Source organism: Wyeomyia smithii, chromosome 3, assembly GCF_029784165.1.
Source record: "Wyeomyia smithii strain HCP4-BCI-WySm-NY-G18 chromosome 3, ASM2978416v1, whole genome shotgun sequence".
NCBI classification, from domain to species: domain Eukaryota; kingdom Metazoa; phylum Arthropoda; class Insecta; order Diptera; family Culicidae; genus Wyeomyia; species Wyeomyia smithii.
In genome coordinates this window covers 13,524,644-13,540,924 of record NC_073696.1, presented here as the reverse complement: position 1 = coordinate 13,540,924, position 16,281 = coordinate 13,524,644, and the positions used below count along the sequence as shown (strand labels likewise).

General features: G+C 40.7%; 2 protein-coding genes across 3 annotated transcripts; one reads left to right on the top strand and one right to left on the bottom strand.

Moving 5' to 3' along the window:
• The first annotated feature begins 127 nt into the window (after positions 1-127).
• LOC129728040 (zinc finger protein OZF-like) lies at positions 128-1,935 on the top strand. The gene is made up of 2 exons (XM_055686406.1): positions 128-298; positions 355-1,935. Exons 1-2 carry the CDS (start codon positions 182-184, stop codon positions 1,876-1,878), a joined length of 1,641 nt encoding a protein of 546 aa, XP_055542381.1. The 5' UTR covers positions 128-181; the 3' UTR covers positions 1,879-1,935.
• On the bottom strand, positions 1,916-14,364 carry LOC129728029 (transcriptional regulator ATRX-like). 2 transcript variants are annotated; one of them, XM_055686391.1, is made up of 9 exons: positions 13,842-14,364; positions 7,479-12,358; positions 7,242-7,417; positions 7,094-7,174; positions 6,872-6,994; positions 3,550-6,809; positions 3,218-3,485; positions 2,959-3,040; positions 1,916-2,744 (listed from the first exon to the last, which is right to left on the bottom strand). In XM_055686391.1, coding segments are annotated over exons 1-9 (8,901 nt in total). In that variant the 5' UTR covers positions 13,844-14,364; the 3' UTR covers positions 1,916-2,715. The 2 variants fall into 2 exon arrangements, with proteins under 2 accessions (XP_055542366.1, XP_055542367.1); XM_055686392.1 differs by lacking the exon at positions 13,842-14,364 and adding an exon at positions 13,696-13,791.
• Between the last annotated feature and the right edge of the window lie 1,917 nt (positions 14,365-16,281).

Sequence of the window (16,281 nt, the reverse complement as noted above, 5' to 3'; positions counted from 1 at the left end):
CTTGCATGTTCATTTCATTCATTATATGATATTCATTCGAACGCTCTCTCAACTCTTTATTTTATTGAACATGAGAAGAGAAATCAATCAGCTGACAGTGATAACATAACCTTCAAGTCTAGTTCGTGGCGTCGTCGCCTGCAGTTGCTGTTGGAACATTGATGTTGATCTCTAGATTACGATGGACAGTTGCTGTCGTGTCTGTGCTCAGGATTCGAAGCAGGATCTTATTCCTATCAGCTATGAAACAGAAAGCGTAACTATAGAGAAGATGATTACATTTTGTGCCGGAGTCGAGGTAATTTTTTTACATCTTATGTTATATGTGTTGCGCTAGCTGTATATCCTTTTCAGATTGACCAGACTGATTTGCTTCCCAAAAATTGCTGCGAACGGTGTGTTGAAGGTTTATACATTGCATACTCTATCATTAAACAATGTCAAAAATCTGACAAAAAATTACGACAAATTGTGAGCTCGCAAGACAACATCGCCAAAAACGAATCTTGCGCTAAGGATACAGATAATGAAGAAGACCGCGATAGCACCAGCGATGATATAGAAGATGATATTCCAGTGGAACCATGCGAAGAAACACGGGTTACAGCTATCCAATCTCCCGTACTATCTACAACCTGTTGCGCCTGTAGGGCGGATTTCGAAACTGTTGAAGCATTAACAGACCATATAAAAAAAATTCATGAACCGGAAAAAACCAACGACTGCACCAAAAAGCCGTACCAATGCGATATATGCTTCAAGAGGTACTTTAAAAAGACATCCCTCAATCGTCACAAGCGGATGGCGATATCGGCAGTCGGTGTGCGAGTGCCAGAGCAGAAAACTCCAACCGATCACCGCTGTTGTGGCTGTCGAAAGGACTTCGACAGCTTGGATCGGCTGAAACAACATTCACTAGCGGATCACACAGCCAGTAGAGTAACTAGCGACGAAGCGAAACCTTACGAGTGTGAGATATGCTTCAAACGGTACTCCAATAAAACATCCCTGGCTAGACATTTCCGAGAAAGGTTTCTGGATCGGCAAATACGTACAATTCGGAGACTTGCTACGAATCAATGCTGCGGATGTCGACAAAAATTCATTACTAAAGATCAACTCATGCGCCATTCGAAGCAAGTTCATGAACCAGACCGTTTAAGTAAAGGTTCTAAGCAGTTTGAATGCGGAATCTGTTTCAACAGTTACTCGAGTAAGGAGGCATTCGAAAGGCATAAATTAGGCAACACTATTGACCAGTTGTACCAATGCCAACAGTGTAGCAAAACTTTCGTCAAACGAATTATGCTTCGCTATCACGAGCAAAAATATCATAACGGTGTAGTTCAGGACGTAATCGGACCCTACCAGTGTACACGATGTGGGAAAACTTTTATGCAGCACAGTTCGTTAACGAATCACGAAAAGGTACACGACCAAAGCGAGCGATTCGAATGTTCCATATGCCAGAAGCATTTTTTCAGTAAAGGAAACCTGCAAACTCACATGAAATTGCACGCTAGTCCATCGGAACAGCGGGATGCTAGGTACGAGTGTGAGATTTGTCTGGCACGCTTCAAGACTCCAAATTATTTGGAAGTACATGCAAGGGTACACACTGGCGAGAAACCATACGAATGCAAATACTGCTCCAAGCGGTTTGCTCATGCTTCCGGCCACAAACGGCACCTGCTAACGCATAGTGGCGTCAAACCGTACTCGTGCCATTTCTGCAACCGTGAGTTCTCCAATCGGACAAACATGTTGATTCACGAAAAGGGTCACGGTACGGAACGGACTGCCAAATGTGATATTTGTGAAAAAGACTTTGTCCACGTTCGCTATCTGCGGAAACATCGGAAGCGTCATTTTAGTTGAGCTCTTCTAAACTGGACGTGAAATAAAAGGCTGAACCTTTCTGTATCACAAGTTAAATCATGTTTATTATCAGTACCTTCCGTGGAATCACAAATGCTATTAACAAATGTACATAATGTATTGCCATTTTAAAAGTAAACGATTCCCTTTCTTCAGTGTTTTAAATTGTATCTTTCACTATTTACACTTTCTAGATCTTAATTACTATGATGAAGAGAACATCAATCGTTGTGTAACTATTCACAGTTATATAAACCGATTTTTTTCTAATTTTTTTTCACATTGATTGATTTTCTGCCACAAATAATTTAAAAATTTAAATAAATAGTGGTTGGCTAGTTTTTGAACCATATATGTACAAGAGGCTGACAGTTCTGTCATCGTAGAATTTGTTTCTATTCGAAACGATTCGCCTGGTAAAACATGCTGAGTTATTTAGTTTCGAAAATAGTAATATGTCACAACTAAAATTTGCTGTTATTATTGTGCGACGATTTCTTTTTTTATAGCTTTTATATGCTCTAAACGACGTACACAAATTTTCGCTTGCACTAATTTGTAGATATTCACCAGGAAGAAAATCGTTCTCAAGCGAGTTATGTTGTACAGTTATTTTTAAATTAGTTTTGGTTTCCTGTATTAATGTTGCTTAAAATATGCTCTTAAACTGGTACTCCGCTGGACTTCCTGTAGGATTTACTCGCTCCCCACTTTAACCTAACAGGAAAGTGCTCTGTACTGGTAACGCATCCCAGCAAGCCTTCTATTTCCAGGACGTAAGGAGGATATTGCATTCATTTATTCTTTAATCGACTTGCTGGATGCTGACGTTGGGGTTCATTCAATCTCCACCACTTCGACATTTTCTGTAAAAAAGAAACAAATCGATGTAGTGACCGTTGTTTTGGGATACCCTCTTCATCACAACTGTAAGTATAAAGTAATTCCACACTATAATTTCTTAGCAAAAAACATTTTCGAACTTAGAACTAGTTTTTTGATAAAACATGATAAAAATTAATCCTTTTTTCCGTGGAATTGCTCTATGCTATCTTATCAAAATATCTGTATATTCCTTACGTTGCGCCTGTTGGTTTGTTGGTTTTCTAGGCGTGATCGTGATACCACTTCCTAACCGTTTCTGTGCTTGTGCTGGTGTACCCTGGAAAATAAAAGAAAAAATAAACACAATCAGTAGGTATATTTCAAGATATCGCAATTTAAATTGCATGAAAAACATCTACAAGGAATTGATTTTTGTGGTTATTGGCAGTTTTAATTATTTGTCCGAACATTGTCAACAAAGATCGGATTGTGAAATACAACCGGAATAAAATACCTGATTAGGTTTCTTGGCAGCCGGTGGTTGATAGATCGACCGAACCTCACTGATGGTGATGGAATTGTTTTTAGCCTTCAGGCTATCTATTAGTGTTGGTTCGGGGGCTTTACGTTTTCGTACTGTAATGCTGTTACCACTGCTGCTGTTTGCGGCGGTCGAAATAATTCGATTCACGCTACCAGTGCTTCCCATCGTTGAATTCATCGCTGTCGCGGGTGTTGTTGACGTTGTTGCTGTATTCCTCATCGCTGGCGTTACCGATGGGCTGGAAGAAACAATTATGAACGATTAGTTTAAACTTCTACCAGGACCTAAGCGATCATGCTTACAAGCTTCGTTTTGCGACTGGCGCCATGTGCTGTTTAACGATCATGTTCGGTCCGGAAACTACCTTTCGCACTGTAGCAGCACCAGGAATTGTTTTAGTAATAACCAGATCCTGCTTTCTTCCTATACTACTGCTTAGAAGAGCAGGACTGATGTTGGGAGAATTACTATTAGTATTGCTGATTGAACTAATAGACGGATTGTTCATTGCTATCCGCTGACCAGTACTGGTAATTTTGGTAATACTAACGCTGTCCGATAACGGAGAAGCGGTTTTTGTAATTCGTGGAGAAGAGCTGGTTGCAACTGTGTTAATAGGTGATTTTTGCTGCCTCTGATTAACGCTTAGTAATTTGGAGGCAGGTGACGCAAAAAGTCCTCCCGGGTGTACTTGCTGTTGTTGTTGTTGCTGCTGCTGTTGTTGTTTCACGGCACCCAACGATCTTTGTCTATTAGCAATTATTTGAGCAGCAGTTTTCTTCGGTTTGGATACAACTAAATTGCTAGGTTGACCTGGTGAATGATTAGTACTTGAGTTGCTGTTTATATTCATTCGCTGTTGCAGTTCCCGGAGTTGCTGAGCCGCAATTGCACCGCGCGGAAGGGATGCTGTTGAACTAGTGCTGGGTAGAACCGTGGAAGAGCTGGATGTTACTGGTGAAAGGTTTGGTGGTCGTTGTTGTAGATTGAAAGATCCGGGCGAAGGAGTCGCTTGAGAGTTCACCGAAGACATTTGCAACGATTTGGCACTGGTAATCACCGGCACCTGTTGCCGTTGTGGCGCAGACGGTTGCTTTTGGATTATACTCTGCGAGCTTCCTGCCGGTGGTACACGAACCATGGGATGATGTACAGCAGTAGGTTGTTGTGGTTTAGTGAGATTTTGATGCGTTAGTTGCATGGGTGAAGCACGCATGGGTTTGCTACTGACAGATCCAGGGCGTGGCTGGGCGAGCACTGGCGAAACGGTTTTCAAGTTACTTCCAGATGTGGTTGCAGTCGGGACGGCCGCCTTCATACTTTCTACATTTTTTACAGCTATCGTCGGCTTTGTTAAGTTAGTTATACTCTTCGCACCTAACATTATATTTTTGGACTGATCTTTCTGATTTTTTTCTTCTGGATAGACAATACCCATATTGATTTTTTTTACTACTTTATCTTTGTCCTGCGTTTTAGCCTGCCCTGTTGCATTTATCGACGAAGGATCTCGTACAATTATATGCGGCCGAGGGACACCATCGTCATCCACATCATCGTCATCACTGGCTACTATCGTTGTAGTTGTTAATGGAATTGGTTTTGCGTTACCTGGGTTATTGTCACTTGTTCCATGTTTGGTGATGGGTAGTGCCGATGGTCCACTAGATTTCGCCAATTGCTGCATTGAAACAGGTGGGTTCGATGCGGCACTGATGCTTGGAGCAACACTTTTGACCACTGTGGAGCTGGTTAATACTGGTAAGGGCATTGCCATTGTCGTTACTGTTGTACTAGGAGTACTTCGCGGAGGTATTGGAATGGAGGGAGCAGGTAGAGGAGAATTTAGATGTGAAAACGGACCGGAAGAAGCTGCCGATGACATTGGCATAGGCTGTTCGTTGAGCATATTAATAAGGGCAGCGTTGTTTGAGGTTGCTGGGGTTTGTGAGCTTACTGCAGGAGGTGGAGGATGCTGTGGAGAAGGAAGTGATAGACTGGGACTAACACCTGGAGGATTCGGTGGAGGAAACCCGTTGAACTGTTTCAATGAGCTCAGCGCATTGTACGGCGAAACGCCTACTGACGACGCCGAAGTACTGGCAGCCACTGGGGCTGCTGTAGTGGTTGTTATGGTACTGGAACTCATTCCACCGGACATGGATTTGGCGTATAGATCTAAAAGTGTTTGTAACGCTGCTGTCGAGTTATAGCTAGCTGTCCCGGGTGCCCCTTGGCCGTTCATTGCAGAAGGATATGCAAAGTCCGGAATGCTACTCGATGAACCAGGCAAATTAAAATTGGGAAACGGTTGTTTACCCATGATTGACGAATAGCTCGGATCATTTATCATTGGGAACGGTTGCTGGCTATATGGGTACATGAGCCTATTCATACTAGAGCCATAACCGAAATCATTTCGATACATATCAGCCAAAGTTCCTGAGAGTCCAGGATAGTTCATCGGTGGATAGGGTCCAATACCGGAACCTGGTGGTCCGGGAAATCCTGCTCCCAGAAAACCAGGCATCATTCCCAAATTTCCCAAATACGATGGTTTCTCGTTGTTCTGTATCTCACGCTCGTAAGCAGCCCACGCTTCCTTCTTCTCTTCCTCACTCAGATCTTGCTCTGGTTTGTTCTCAAGTAGCGAATCATGCTCGTGATATTTAAATACACACGCAGGATAATTTCGTAATAATGAAGCTAACAAATCGTCCGCTGGAAGTATGGGTGTTTCCCGAACTTGATCTGCTACCCTTGATAAACTGTACAATTCAGCTAGCTCTGAAAAACTGTAATGTCGATCGATTTGCTGCTCGTCGACCACTCGAAAACTCATTGCCTGTTTAGTGACAGATCTTGAATACACCTTCTCTTCCATTGTCCCCATAGCCAAAAGCCGGTAAACGAAACATTTTCTCTTCTGTCCTAATCGGAATATCCGGAAAATATTCTGCTGGTCATTAGACGGATTCCAAGAGGTGTCCAGAATAATAACTCGGTTTGCTCCAATCAGATTTATGCCTTGGCCACCGGCTTTTGCCGAAATTAGGAAACACTTTGTTCGTTTGTTTGAAGGATCGTTGAAGGATGTAATCATTCTATGGCGGATAGTTTTCTGCGTTTTACCATCCAAGCGGTAGTAATCGATGCCTGGCTCCCACGGGCCCTTAAATGCGCTGTAGCCATACACATCAGCCGCTGGATCCTTTCCCTGGTTATGTATCTTTGCCATAAAGTGTTCAACCACGTTTAACACAGCAACAAATGCAGAGAAAATTAGACACTTTTCTCCCCTTTCGTGACATTGTTTCAATATCTCAAACATAACCCGTAGTTTACCGCTTGGATAAAGTGATTCCAGATCATTGGCTTCCAGATGTCTCCGCCACCAATCGTTGGTGACCGAAAGAGCTCCAGAGGAAATGTCGTTGTAATCATCAGGGCGATCGTCGTCTGAGTCCGGTGTAGATGTCAAACGGAACCGAGCGTCCCGTTTGGTTTTCTCTTGAACTGCCGTTTCCCATGCTTTTTCCAAAACTTTAGGATGGGTCCAAATCTGTACGAATTAAAGTCATCCGTAAGATATTAATTTCCGAATAATAAAACAATTTCACTCACCTTTCTGAGGGAAGTGTAATCGGCTAGTAGCTTAAACTTTTTGCCTCTTGCTCCCTCTGCGATGTTTTCACCAGCAGGCGTAATGTATTCATTCATTTGCAGAAATACTTCGTACATTTTTTCCTAAAATAGTTTAATGATGGTTATTGCAGAGTAATTTCAATAATTTCTAGCATGGCCCCAATAAAAGTGGAGAACGAAGTCGCATCGAGCAAGACTTACTTGTACGGGCGTTAGTGGAACGAACAACACATACTCAAACTTTTCCGGTAGGAACTCCTTCAGCACTCCGGCCTCTCGCCTCTGTAAGATAAAGCGATAAATGCACGGTTATTGAGGATTTTCTGTTTTTAATAAACTGCGAGCACACCTGAACAAACTTTGATAATTTGTTGTGCAGTACATATGATCTTTGTTTCATAATTTTAATGGCACGACTATCGGAATCCTTATGTTGACCATTTTTGATAGGATTCGCATACAAATTGTTAAACTCTCTGTCGCTCCCGAGGAAAGATGGCTTAATAAAATTCACCATGCAGTAGTCTGAAATAAAACAAAGTACACCATAAAGACTTTCAACTAAATCGCTAAGATTAATGCTCACATTCTTTCAAATTGTTCTGAATAGGTGTTCCAGTCAGCACAATTCTTCGGCGAGTTTTAATTTGTGATACCGCTCCACTTATGGCAGATTTCTTATTTTTAATTTGATGCCCTTCATCGCAGATGACCAGATCCGCACCCGGGTTGAGCAGATATTCGTCTACCTTTTTCTTTACGAAAGCGGCTTTTGCTGCTAGGATATTCGACGGGGTCCTCTTGCGCTTCTCGTAGTTAACCAGAACGCGGAAGGCTTCGTAACCAATAAGCATACAACCGCACCGGTTTGCCGTGGAAGAGTACCAATCGCTGAGCACTTTTAGCTTATCGTTTACGTCGCTGTTGTCGGGGAAATAGAAAACTTTCAGACGAGGACCGCTTTTAAGTGAACCAAGCCAATGTTGAATTTCATCGCTCCAATTCATCACAGTACTCTTAGGGCAAATCACCAACACTCTTCTGGTTTTTAGTTGAGGGTATCGCATCACCGTATGCAACACTGTGATAAGTTGTAGAGTTTTACCAAGGCCCATACAGTGTGCAAGAATACATCCAGAGCCCGGGTGCTTGTTGATGTAATCTATACTGCCATATGTATTGTCGTACATGAATCGAACTCCCTCCCGCTGATGTGGTTTGAGCAATTTAACAATATCAGGGTGTACACAAATTGGACTATTGGTTTTGGAATCATAATCCAATACAAGATTGCTTTCATCTGGCCCAGGTTTGAATGTGGCCAGAAATTTCTTCAAGTGGTCATTCTTCTTTTTCAATCTGGACACTCGTATTTCCTCATCTTTCTGAGCAGTCTTGGTTTCGTCAGCCAGCTGATCTTGGGTTAGCATAGTGCGAATTTTTCGCTGTTTATTCTCCTTTTCCTCCGTTTCATCTTTAGGTTCTTCTACCTCGGCTTCGCTTTCAGAGCTGAGGCTAATACAGTCATCCTCTTTCACATCTTTCCTTTTTATCTGAGTGCCTCGCTTAGCCGTAACACTGAAATCAAAGCTTTCTAATGGTTTCTCTTTAAGCTTTCGCTTTGGTTGGAACATCGATACGTCCAGTAGTTCAACATCAGAATCCTCACTTGCAATTCGTTCCGAGCGATCAGTAACCGAACCATTTTCTTTGCCTGGCATACGCCTGTCGCGATCCTTTTGCAATGTTTCATCGACTTCTCGAAACATTTTCTTACTAAACAATTGCTTATCGATTGGATCAATGATTGTAGTTTTACTTCCACTTATCTTACTTTCTCCTGATTTTTCCTTGTCAGATTTTTCATCCGAACTAACTTTTTTCGACTCATCTTTTGTTTGAGCTGATTTTTGAAGCCGTTGTTTCAACTTTTCCATCGCTTCCTCATTGTCGTCTGGTTCTATGCTTTCATCAATAAAGTTTTGTTCATTTTCTTTCGGTATGTCACATTTTTCAGATGCTTGAGTCTTCTTTTCATTATTAGAATCCACTTCATTGTTATCCTCTTGATCACTCGCATTACTTTTCTTTTCCTCCTCCTCTTCTTCATCACTCCCGTGGTGGTCCTTATTCAGGCTTTTCAAGAACTTCTCCATTAGAATCGAGCCTGCGGAATCATCAGAATCACCGTCTACATCTTTTCGAAGTGCATCTACAATGCTGTCATCGCTGCCAGAGTTATTACCGCTGTCACTACTGCTAAGCTGATTCAGCATTTGATTTTTCATATTTTCGTTGCATTTTTGCAGAAACAGTTCCTCCGTCTCCACGACTTCAGTGTCGCTATCGCTTTCGTCTGACTCGTGGTGCATTTCCACATCATTCAATATGTCTTCAATGACATGATTCTTCTTCTTGATTACAACTGGCTTCTTTTTCACTTCCTGTGGTTTTGGTGGATATGCACTTCTAGCCACTTCTAAATTGTCTAGATTACATAACTTGTCAATTTCTTTTTCACGTAAATTATCATAATATTCTTCAAGCTCTGATTCAGTCATCTCGTCCAAGTTTGGCTGCAAATCTTCCTTTTCATTTCCACATTCTCCATCCTTCTGATCATCCTCTGTGATGTTTTTGCTTTCAACTTTCTTTGACTCTTCTGCTGGTGCCACCTTTATGACGTCTCTTTGCTCCATAACGTCCTGTTCTGTTCGGACTTCTTCCTCTACAAGATAATCCTGTACAACGCCTTCCGCAGCGGGTAGTATATCATCCACATCCAACAAAATATCATCTACCGGTGGCAATACATCGTCTAATAATTCACTGTCCGATTGCTCCTCACTATCTCTACTGCTGCGTGCTTCGTCATTCTCTTCAACCATTTTTTGTTCGCTGTTCGTATTTTGCAAAGCTGATATGCTCAACGATGATTCAAGCTTCACCGATGGATCCAAATTATCCTCTTGTTCCATTCTTACGATTGATTCGTTTCCACCCTCATCGTCTCCATCATTGCCGTAATCGACACTGTCAGTGCGAATAATACGCTTCCTGCAGACCGGTTCGGAGTCGTTCTCTGAATATGGTTCATTTTTGACCGAAATATCGTCTTCCACTGTTCCAATAGCAGATGAGAGTGGAGTTTTAGGAATCAAATACTGAGAAAGATCAGGCTCCGATGAGTCCTCCCGTTCTCTATTGCCAACATCACACGAATCAGTACTTTTTAAGCGATTGACATTACGTTTCCTAGCAGGGTTTACGTCTGCTTCAGAAGCATCGTCCTTTTCATCTTTAGTTTCTTTTTCAGATCCTTCGGTGAAATCTCTTGAAAGCATTTTCTCTCGCTTTAGACGTTTATTTTTTCTCCGATTTTGCCGTCTTTCGAAGGCCTCATCGTCAGAATCAAGGTCAGGCCTGGCAGAGTTTACAGAATCGCAAGAATCTGCCCCATCATTGGATGCATAAGATTCCTCACCAACTGACGAATCACTGTAGACGGCCTCGACAGCTGCTAAAGAGCTAAGCAATCGCTGCTTGTACTTTTCATTCAAAACTTTCGCTGAAAGCTTTCGTTTTTCAGTTTGAACAGAAACACTAACCTTTCCTACGGTTAATGGAAAATCTTTAGGGGGACATTCGGTAGAAGAAAGACGCTGCATACTTTCTGTGAGTCTAGCAACGAATACTTCAAATCGATTAGATTCGTCAGTTGTTGTTGAAGTCTCTTTTCCTTCGAATGTGTTATCTGTTTCACCAGCAGGTTCAGGTTGCTTCTGATGTTTCTTTATTTTATTGCCCCAAATTTGACATTCGTTGGCGAAAATTTCACCATATGCTATTAAATCATCGATACTGGCAATAAACAATTGTTTTTTGTTGATGGTTTTGTCACTTTGTTCTGCTTCATCCCCGTTTTCAATACCATCAGCGTTGCATTTTTCCACAGTGGCAGTTTCAATTTCTGTTACCGCAGACGGTGCTCCACACTGAGCAACCTCAATAGTTTCACCTACTTGATCGCAGTTCATCTCCACTTGGATATCATTAACTGCTTCTAGTGGTTCTGAACGGTGTGGGGATAATATTCTTGATAAGTTATTCGTCATAACATCTTCGAGAGACGAAATATCGGCATCGCTATCCGTGGATAATCTTTTCGGGATATTATCATCCATAAGTATAGTTGATACAACTTCGTTGACGTCTGATGATGCGGACATGGCCAAGTCGGATACAGAGTTGCACTCTAGTCGCTCTGAGCAATTCTCTGAAAGTACTACCGACAGATTATCTGCTTCGTTCATATCTTGCCCCAAATTCGCAGTGTCAGCAGGAAGTACGGGTTCAGAAACATCTTGATCACTAGGTAAAGGTTCAGCTGGAGTAACTGGCTCAAAATTAGCAGGTAGTGTTTCATTGGAAGTCATTCCCTGCACAGTAATAGAAGTGTTTATTTCACGATGTGATAGAATTTTTTCTTTAAGTGAATTAACGTGCTTTTCAATTGTTGCAATACTTTTAAGCGTTTCATCTATATTACACACAGGAGAATCATCTTCCTCTAATAATTGTTTGGATATATCAACAAGCGTTTGAATGTTGAGTTGCTTGTCAGTTTTCACAGCAGCTCCAGTGGTTTCTTCAGTCTGCGAAGTGTAGGCGTGATCATTTTCTACAGGAGTTCTGTCTTCATGAGGTCCCTCTTCTTTGATAGGAACGGGACACTGTTCTATCAAAGACATTAAAACACAGTCTTCTTCAGCTTCGCTCTCAGCAGCATCGGAATCAAGTGTAATTACTTCACTGCCCAAGTGATGTTCATCATGGTCAATAATTTCATCCTGTAAATGAGGAGCTGTAACATCTTCCGCTTCTTCTTCAGGAAAATTAACAACTGCTTCCTCGATGTCAATTTCTTCTTTGATCATTATTCCAAAATCGTTTACTGTTGGATCCAAAGTCATTATTTCTGACTGACCAATACTCAATAAAGCTTGTGTGTCTAACGATAAATCATAGCGTACTACGAAGCTGTCGTTTGCATGTTTTTTAGATACTTGAGATCCAACTGACATTTTCATGTTTTCTACGGCGCGTGCAGTTTCTTCCGTTTCACTATCAGTTTCATCGCCGACAGTTCTTTGCAGCAAAGTGGCCAAATCAATTCGTGGAAGCACCGTCTCCGTACTAACATCGGTTGAATTCATTCTAGTACCATTTCCTTCCTTAACCTCTATCCTTTGAACAACCTGCGAATGCAAAACGGCAGGAACTGTTGCGCGCTCAAATATCGATTGACTTGCCAACGAATCGTGATCGCCACCGCTGCCATTCTCTTCGTCGTTCTCATTGTCCGACGGAATAAAAACATATTCCTCCCCGTTCTCCATGTTTAACTCGTCCATTTCGGTAATCTCCAGCCCATTGAACAGGTCAGGCTCCTCGACGGCCGCGGCCCTGAAAAAGATAATTATTTGAATTTTTTTTTATTTCGGATTAACTGTTGAGTTATACTAAAGAATAACTTCATCTAAGCAAGTGTTGATTTGACCTTTTTTTCCTTGTAGAAGACTGAACCAATGCGACCATTGATCTATTGTGGTATGCTTCAACTTACTCTAAGTGCGTACGAGCAGGTACATCATTATTTGGCGAGTTGATGTCCTTGCTACATTGCACATTTATCCCAGTTGGGCAACGCACTTCGTATGAAGTTTATAACCTAACCTGGACTTTCCCTGCAAATTTCGGTAGGTTATATGTGTCCCTTACCGAAGGTACGCAATCTGCGTTGTATTATTACTCGGCGTTCGCAGAGTAGATGTTCTGAAGTTTCGCTTTTGATGCCAGAAAGGCGACATTTATTTTCATCAAGTTTGCCTATCTTCTTGAGATGATACTTACTCGGACACTTAATCTGACCTTACAATCAATGATTATTATGCGTTGCGGCTGATTCAGAAGATACCAAGATTGATGTGTGACTATTGGGTGAGTTAGACCTCAGCGTAATACTTTTTTGAGATTATTTTTCTAACGTTTACCTATGTTATGGCGTGTATGTTTGTAGAACCCATAATTTAGTTTTAGCAATTTATGTTGAATCAATTTGGTAACCTATTGTTGGGCCCAAAATTCACATAATTGACAACTGCATTGATTGATACGATATAAGAAATAGATTGCAGAATAACGAAGTTATCGAATAAGTTTACTTTGAACTCCAATTTAAGTTGGGGAAACTGTCAAGTTTTTTTCTTTACTCAAACACAGAAAATTATTCCGGTGATGAATACTGCAAATTTGGTCACTTCAAGAGGAACATATCATACACCATATTCATGGTTTTATGAATATGTATATACGATTAAAAACTGTTATTGAAGGTTTTTCCCACGGAAAAATCGTTCAAACGTTGTATTTTACTGAGTTTTTGCTGTTTGTTTATACTGTATAATAATGAAGGCAAAACGGAAAACAAAACAAAAACGTAATCAACGAAATCGAAACTCGTTGAGCAACAGTACTCACTGTCGAACTCGTCGAAACTGCATAAGATGGATGCAGCATAAAAGGTACAAATAAAGAATTTCAATATTCGCTTTTCATCGTCAATTTCATAGTAACCACACACACTCTCAGAAAATGCACCCTTATTAGCTATCTTCTTTTAACCTGCTGCCCAGCACTGTCCCGGGCAACAGCACAGTGAAGAAAAATTCAATAATGCGAACAGGAGGATTCACTGGAACAATTGTTTTAAACTATGCAAACATTCAACTATGTTTGTTTACCTTTGAAACACAACCAAGAATGAATCAGCTTACAATTGGGTATACAAATTTAGCAGTTCAGTGAAAAATCGATATTTTTATGTTTACAGTTGCGACACCAGAACGCACAGCTTAACCCACGTAAAGAGAATAGTTTGCTATCTTACATTTCCACTCGTCATCCAGAACCGCGTTCTGCTTTTCATTGGACACATAAACCAATCGAATTTATAGATGCTTCCTTCGGATCTTTCAGCGAGTGCAGATTAACTTTACTCTGAATCATAAGCAGCTCCACCTATAAATCCAGGGCAGCTCGAGTCACAGCAACACGGAAAATGATTCTTCCACTGTAACTATCCCTTGATTTTCCTTCAGAGCTCCTGAGCCTACACAATTTCACAGACTACTTTTAGCGCTTCGATAATCGTTGCACTTTGACATCAGCCACTTGAATGCTGCAAAATGACACCACAATCCTAGGGAAAAAGAGTTTTACAAGTTGACGAAGAATGCATTACCGCCGAATTGCAACTGTAAGCACTAATTTTCGCGAAATTACTTTCTGCACATCACAGTCGCGACACACCGCGAAGAAAACTTAAGATGGAGAATGTGGCTTTTGCTTTTGCTACTACCGTCGTCGTCGTCGCGCGGAGACTTTTGCTTCTTTTTGATGTACTCTATCAGCGACAAACAAGGTAAGGACAGCGAAGACAACAGGAGGAGGAATGCGATGTTTTCTCACGTCACGCAATATGATTCAATGTTTTTATACAAAGGTGTGGTAGGAAACTAATGGTTACTCCCGTGTAAACTACACTGAAAACAATAAATTACGCTTTACTCAAATCTCGCGAAATTTTTTGAAACGATTGAATATTTACATCGGGCTGAGGAAATCAACTTTTAAATTCTATTCGAAAACGTAACAATAAATATTGGAATGAATTCTACCAAGCGACACTTTTGACCAAAGTTTCATAAAACTATGTAGAAATTGTGTTCAAAAATAAATAAGATTTTAACAAAAATACATTACACACGCCTGAGCGTAACAGTATATACTGTCAGCTAGCACATCATGAATTGAAAAACTCTACTATTAGACTCATAATCATAGTCATAATCTCTCTATCGAAAAAAAAGCCTGAAAAATCTCTGTTATTTTACATACACGGAGGAAAATCTGACTGGTTTGTTTCTAACACATTTTTGGTTGATGTATGAACAAGAAATATTGCTTTAAATTGGGATTTAATAATTTCAAATTATCATTTTAGTTGGAAACTAATCTGGCTTGTCGTTTTAAACTAAATGTTGAATCGATATAGAATGTTTATTGTTACTACCTAAGAATTTGTTTATTTTAAATTAAAATTTATTTAGATTCATCAATAAAAAATATTTTTCAATCTGTTGTAAGCAACCTCTCGTTTTAGATTGAAATGAACCGTTATTGCTGTTTGGTTTCATTCTCTAAGCAGTTTGCAACCTCACGGTGAAAAAACGTAAACAATAAAAAGAACAAATTTTCATGTAAAGTCTAACAGATTTTCACTTTGAAGTAGCGATAAACAAACATATGCTTAACATCACAATAGCTTTGGTTAACAGAAATTCCACTCATGCTTAATACGATGCTAACTTTTCATTTTGTAAAAATAAATAGAAGCAATTCGATCGGTAGTGCTGGTATTATTGGCCATCGTCTAGCTCTAGTGCGTGCCACTTAACTACCTGAAAAAGACCCAGCGATTAAACCGATTATTGATATTATCAGTAACGTAATATATTTTTTCTGCGAGCTTGCTTGTTTTTATTTTTTTATCATCATCGTTCTTGCGCAATGTCAGATTCACTTGAAAACGCCGACGAACCGCTTGAACATCTAGAACAGTGGTTCTCAATCTGGGTTACGCAAAATCCTTCAGGGGGTACGCAATAGAAAAATCAGTAATGGCAGACAAGGTAATTTTTCTTTATAATATTTCATTTAATGTTCAAACTTGCTCTTAAAACATGACTGAACAAACCATAGTTCAATTTAAAGCCTGTACTAGGCTACCACAGCATGATCTACTACTATTCTCTCCCGCTCTGCGAGAACATTTTAAGCCAGGGGTACAATTGATTTGGAAAATGTCGCCAAGGGGTACGCGGTAGGCAAACCATCTGGTCGGAATTAGAAATCAGGACACTTTTTTTGTTAGCGATCGGTATTTGGCCACTAGAACGTCTATTGGCCACTACTGGCCGAGTTCCGAAAATCGGTTCCGGGAATGGTTCCGAAACCTAGCCTGCGGCATAGCAAAGAACTCGACCAGGAACGGCCATTAGTCATCCAAGTGGCCAAATAGCGATCGTCAACAGCGTTATTTTGCAAAAACTTAAAGTTTGATATGTCACAAGCACGGTTTCGCTACCGTTTTCAATCAAGCCTGTGCCCCTGGAAGAGTACTTACCAAACGGTTCCCCTCAATAAATCCGGAACAACGGAAAATTTTGAAATGTCCCCTACTGTCCCAAAACTATGATAAATTTGTGATCTTTTGAAAAAGGGTGGATCAACTTCTGTTTAGTTCTTGCGGAATGGCAGGTGGAAGA

Coding starts and splice junctions, on each gene's coding strand:
- LOC129728040 (XM_055686406.1), top strand. CDS start 182: ATGGACAGTTGCTGTCGTGTCTGTGCTCAGGATTCGAAGCAGGATCTT. Junction 299..354: donor CATTTTGTGCCGGAGTCGAG/GTAATTTTTTTA, acceptor TATCCTTTTCAG/ATTGACCAGACTGATTTGCT.
- LOC129728029 (XM_055686391.1), bottom strand. Junction 3,486..3,549: donor CCAGTCGCAAAACGAAGCTT/GTAAGCATGATC, acceptor TGTTTCTTCCAG/CCCATCGGTAACGCCAGCGA. Junction 3,041..3,217: donor CTGCCAAGAAACCTAATCAG/GTATTTTATTCC, acceptor TTTATTTTCCAG/GGTACACCAGCACAAGCACA.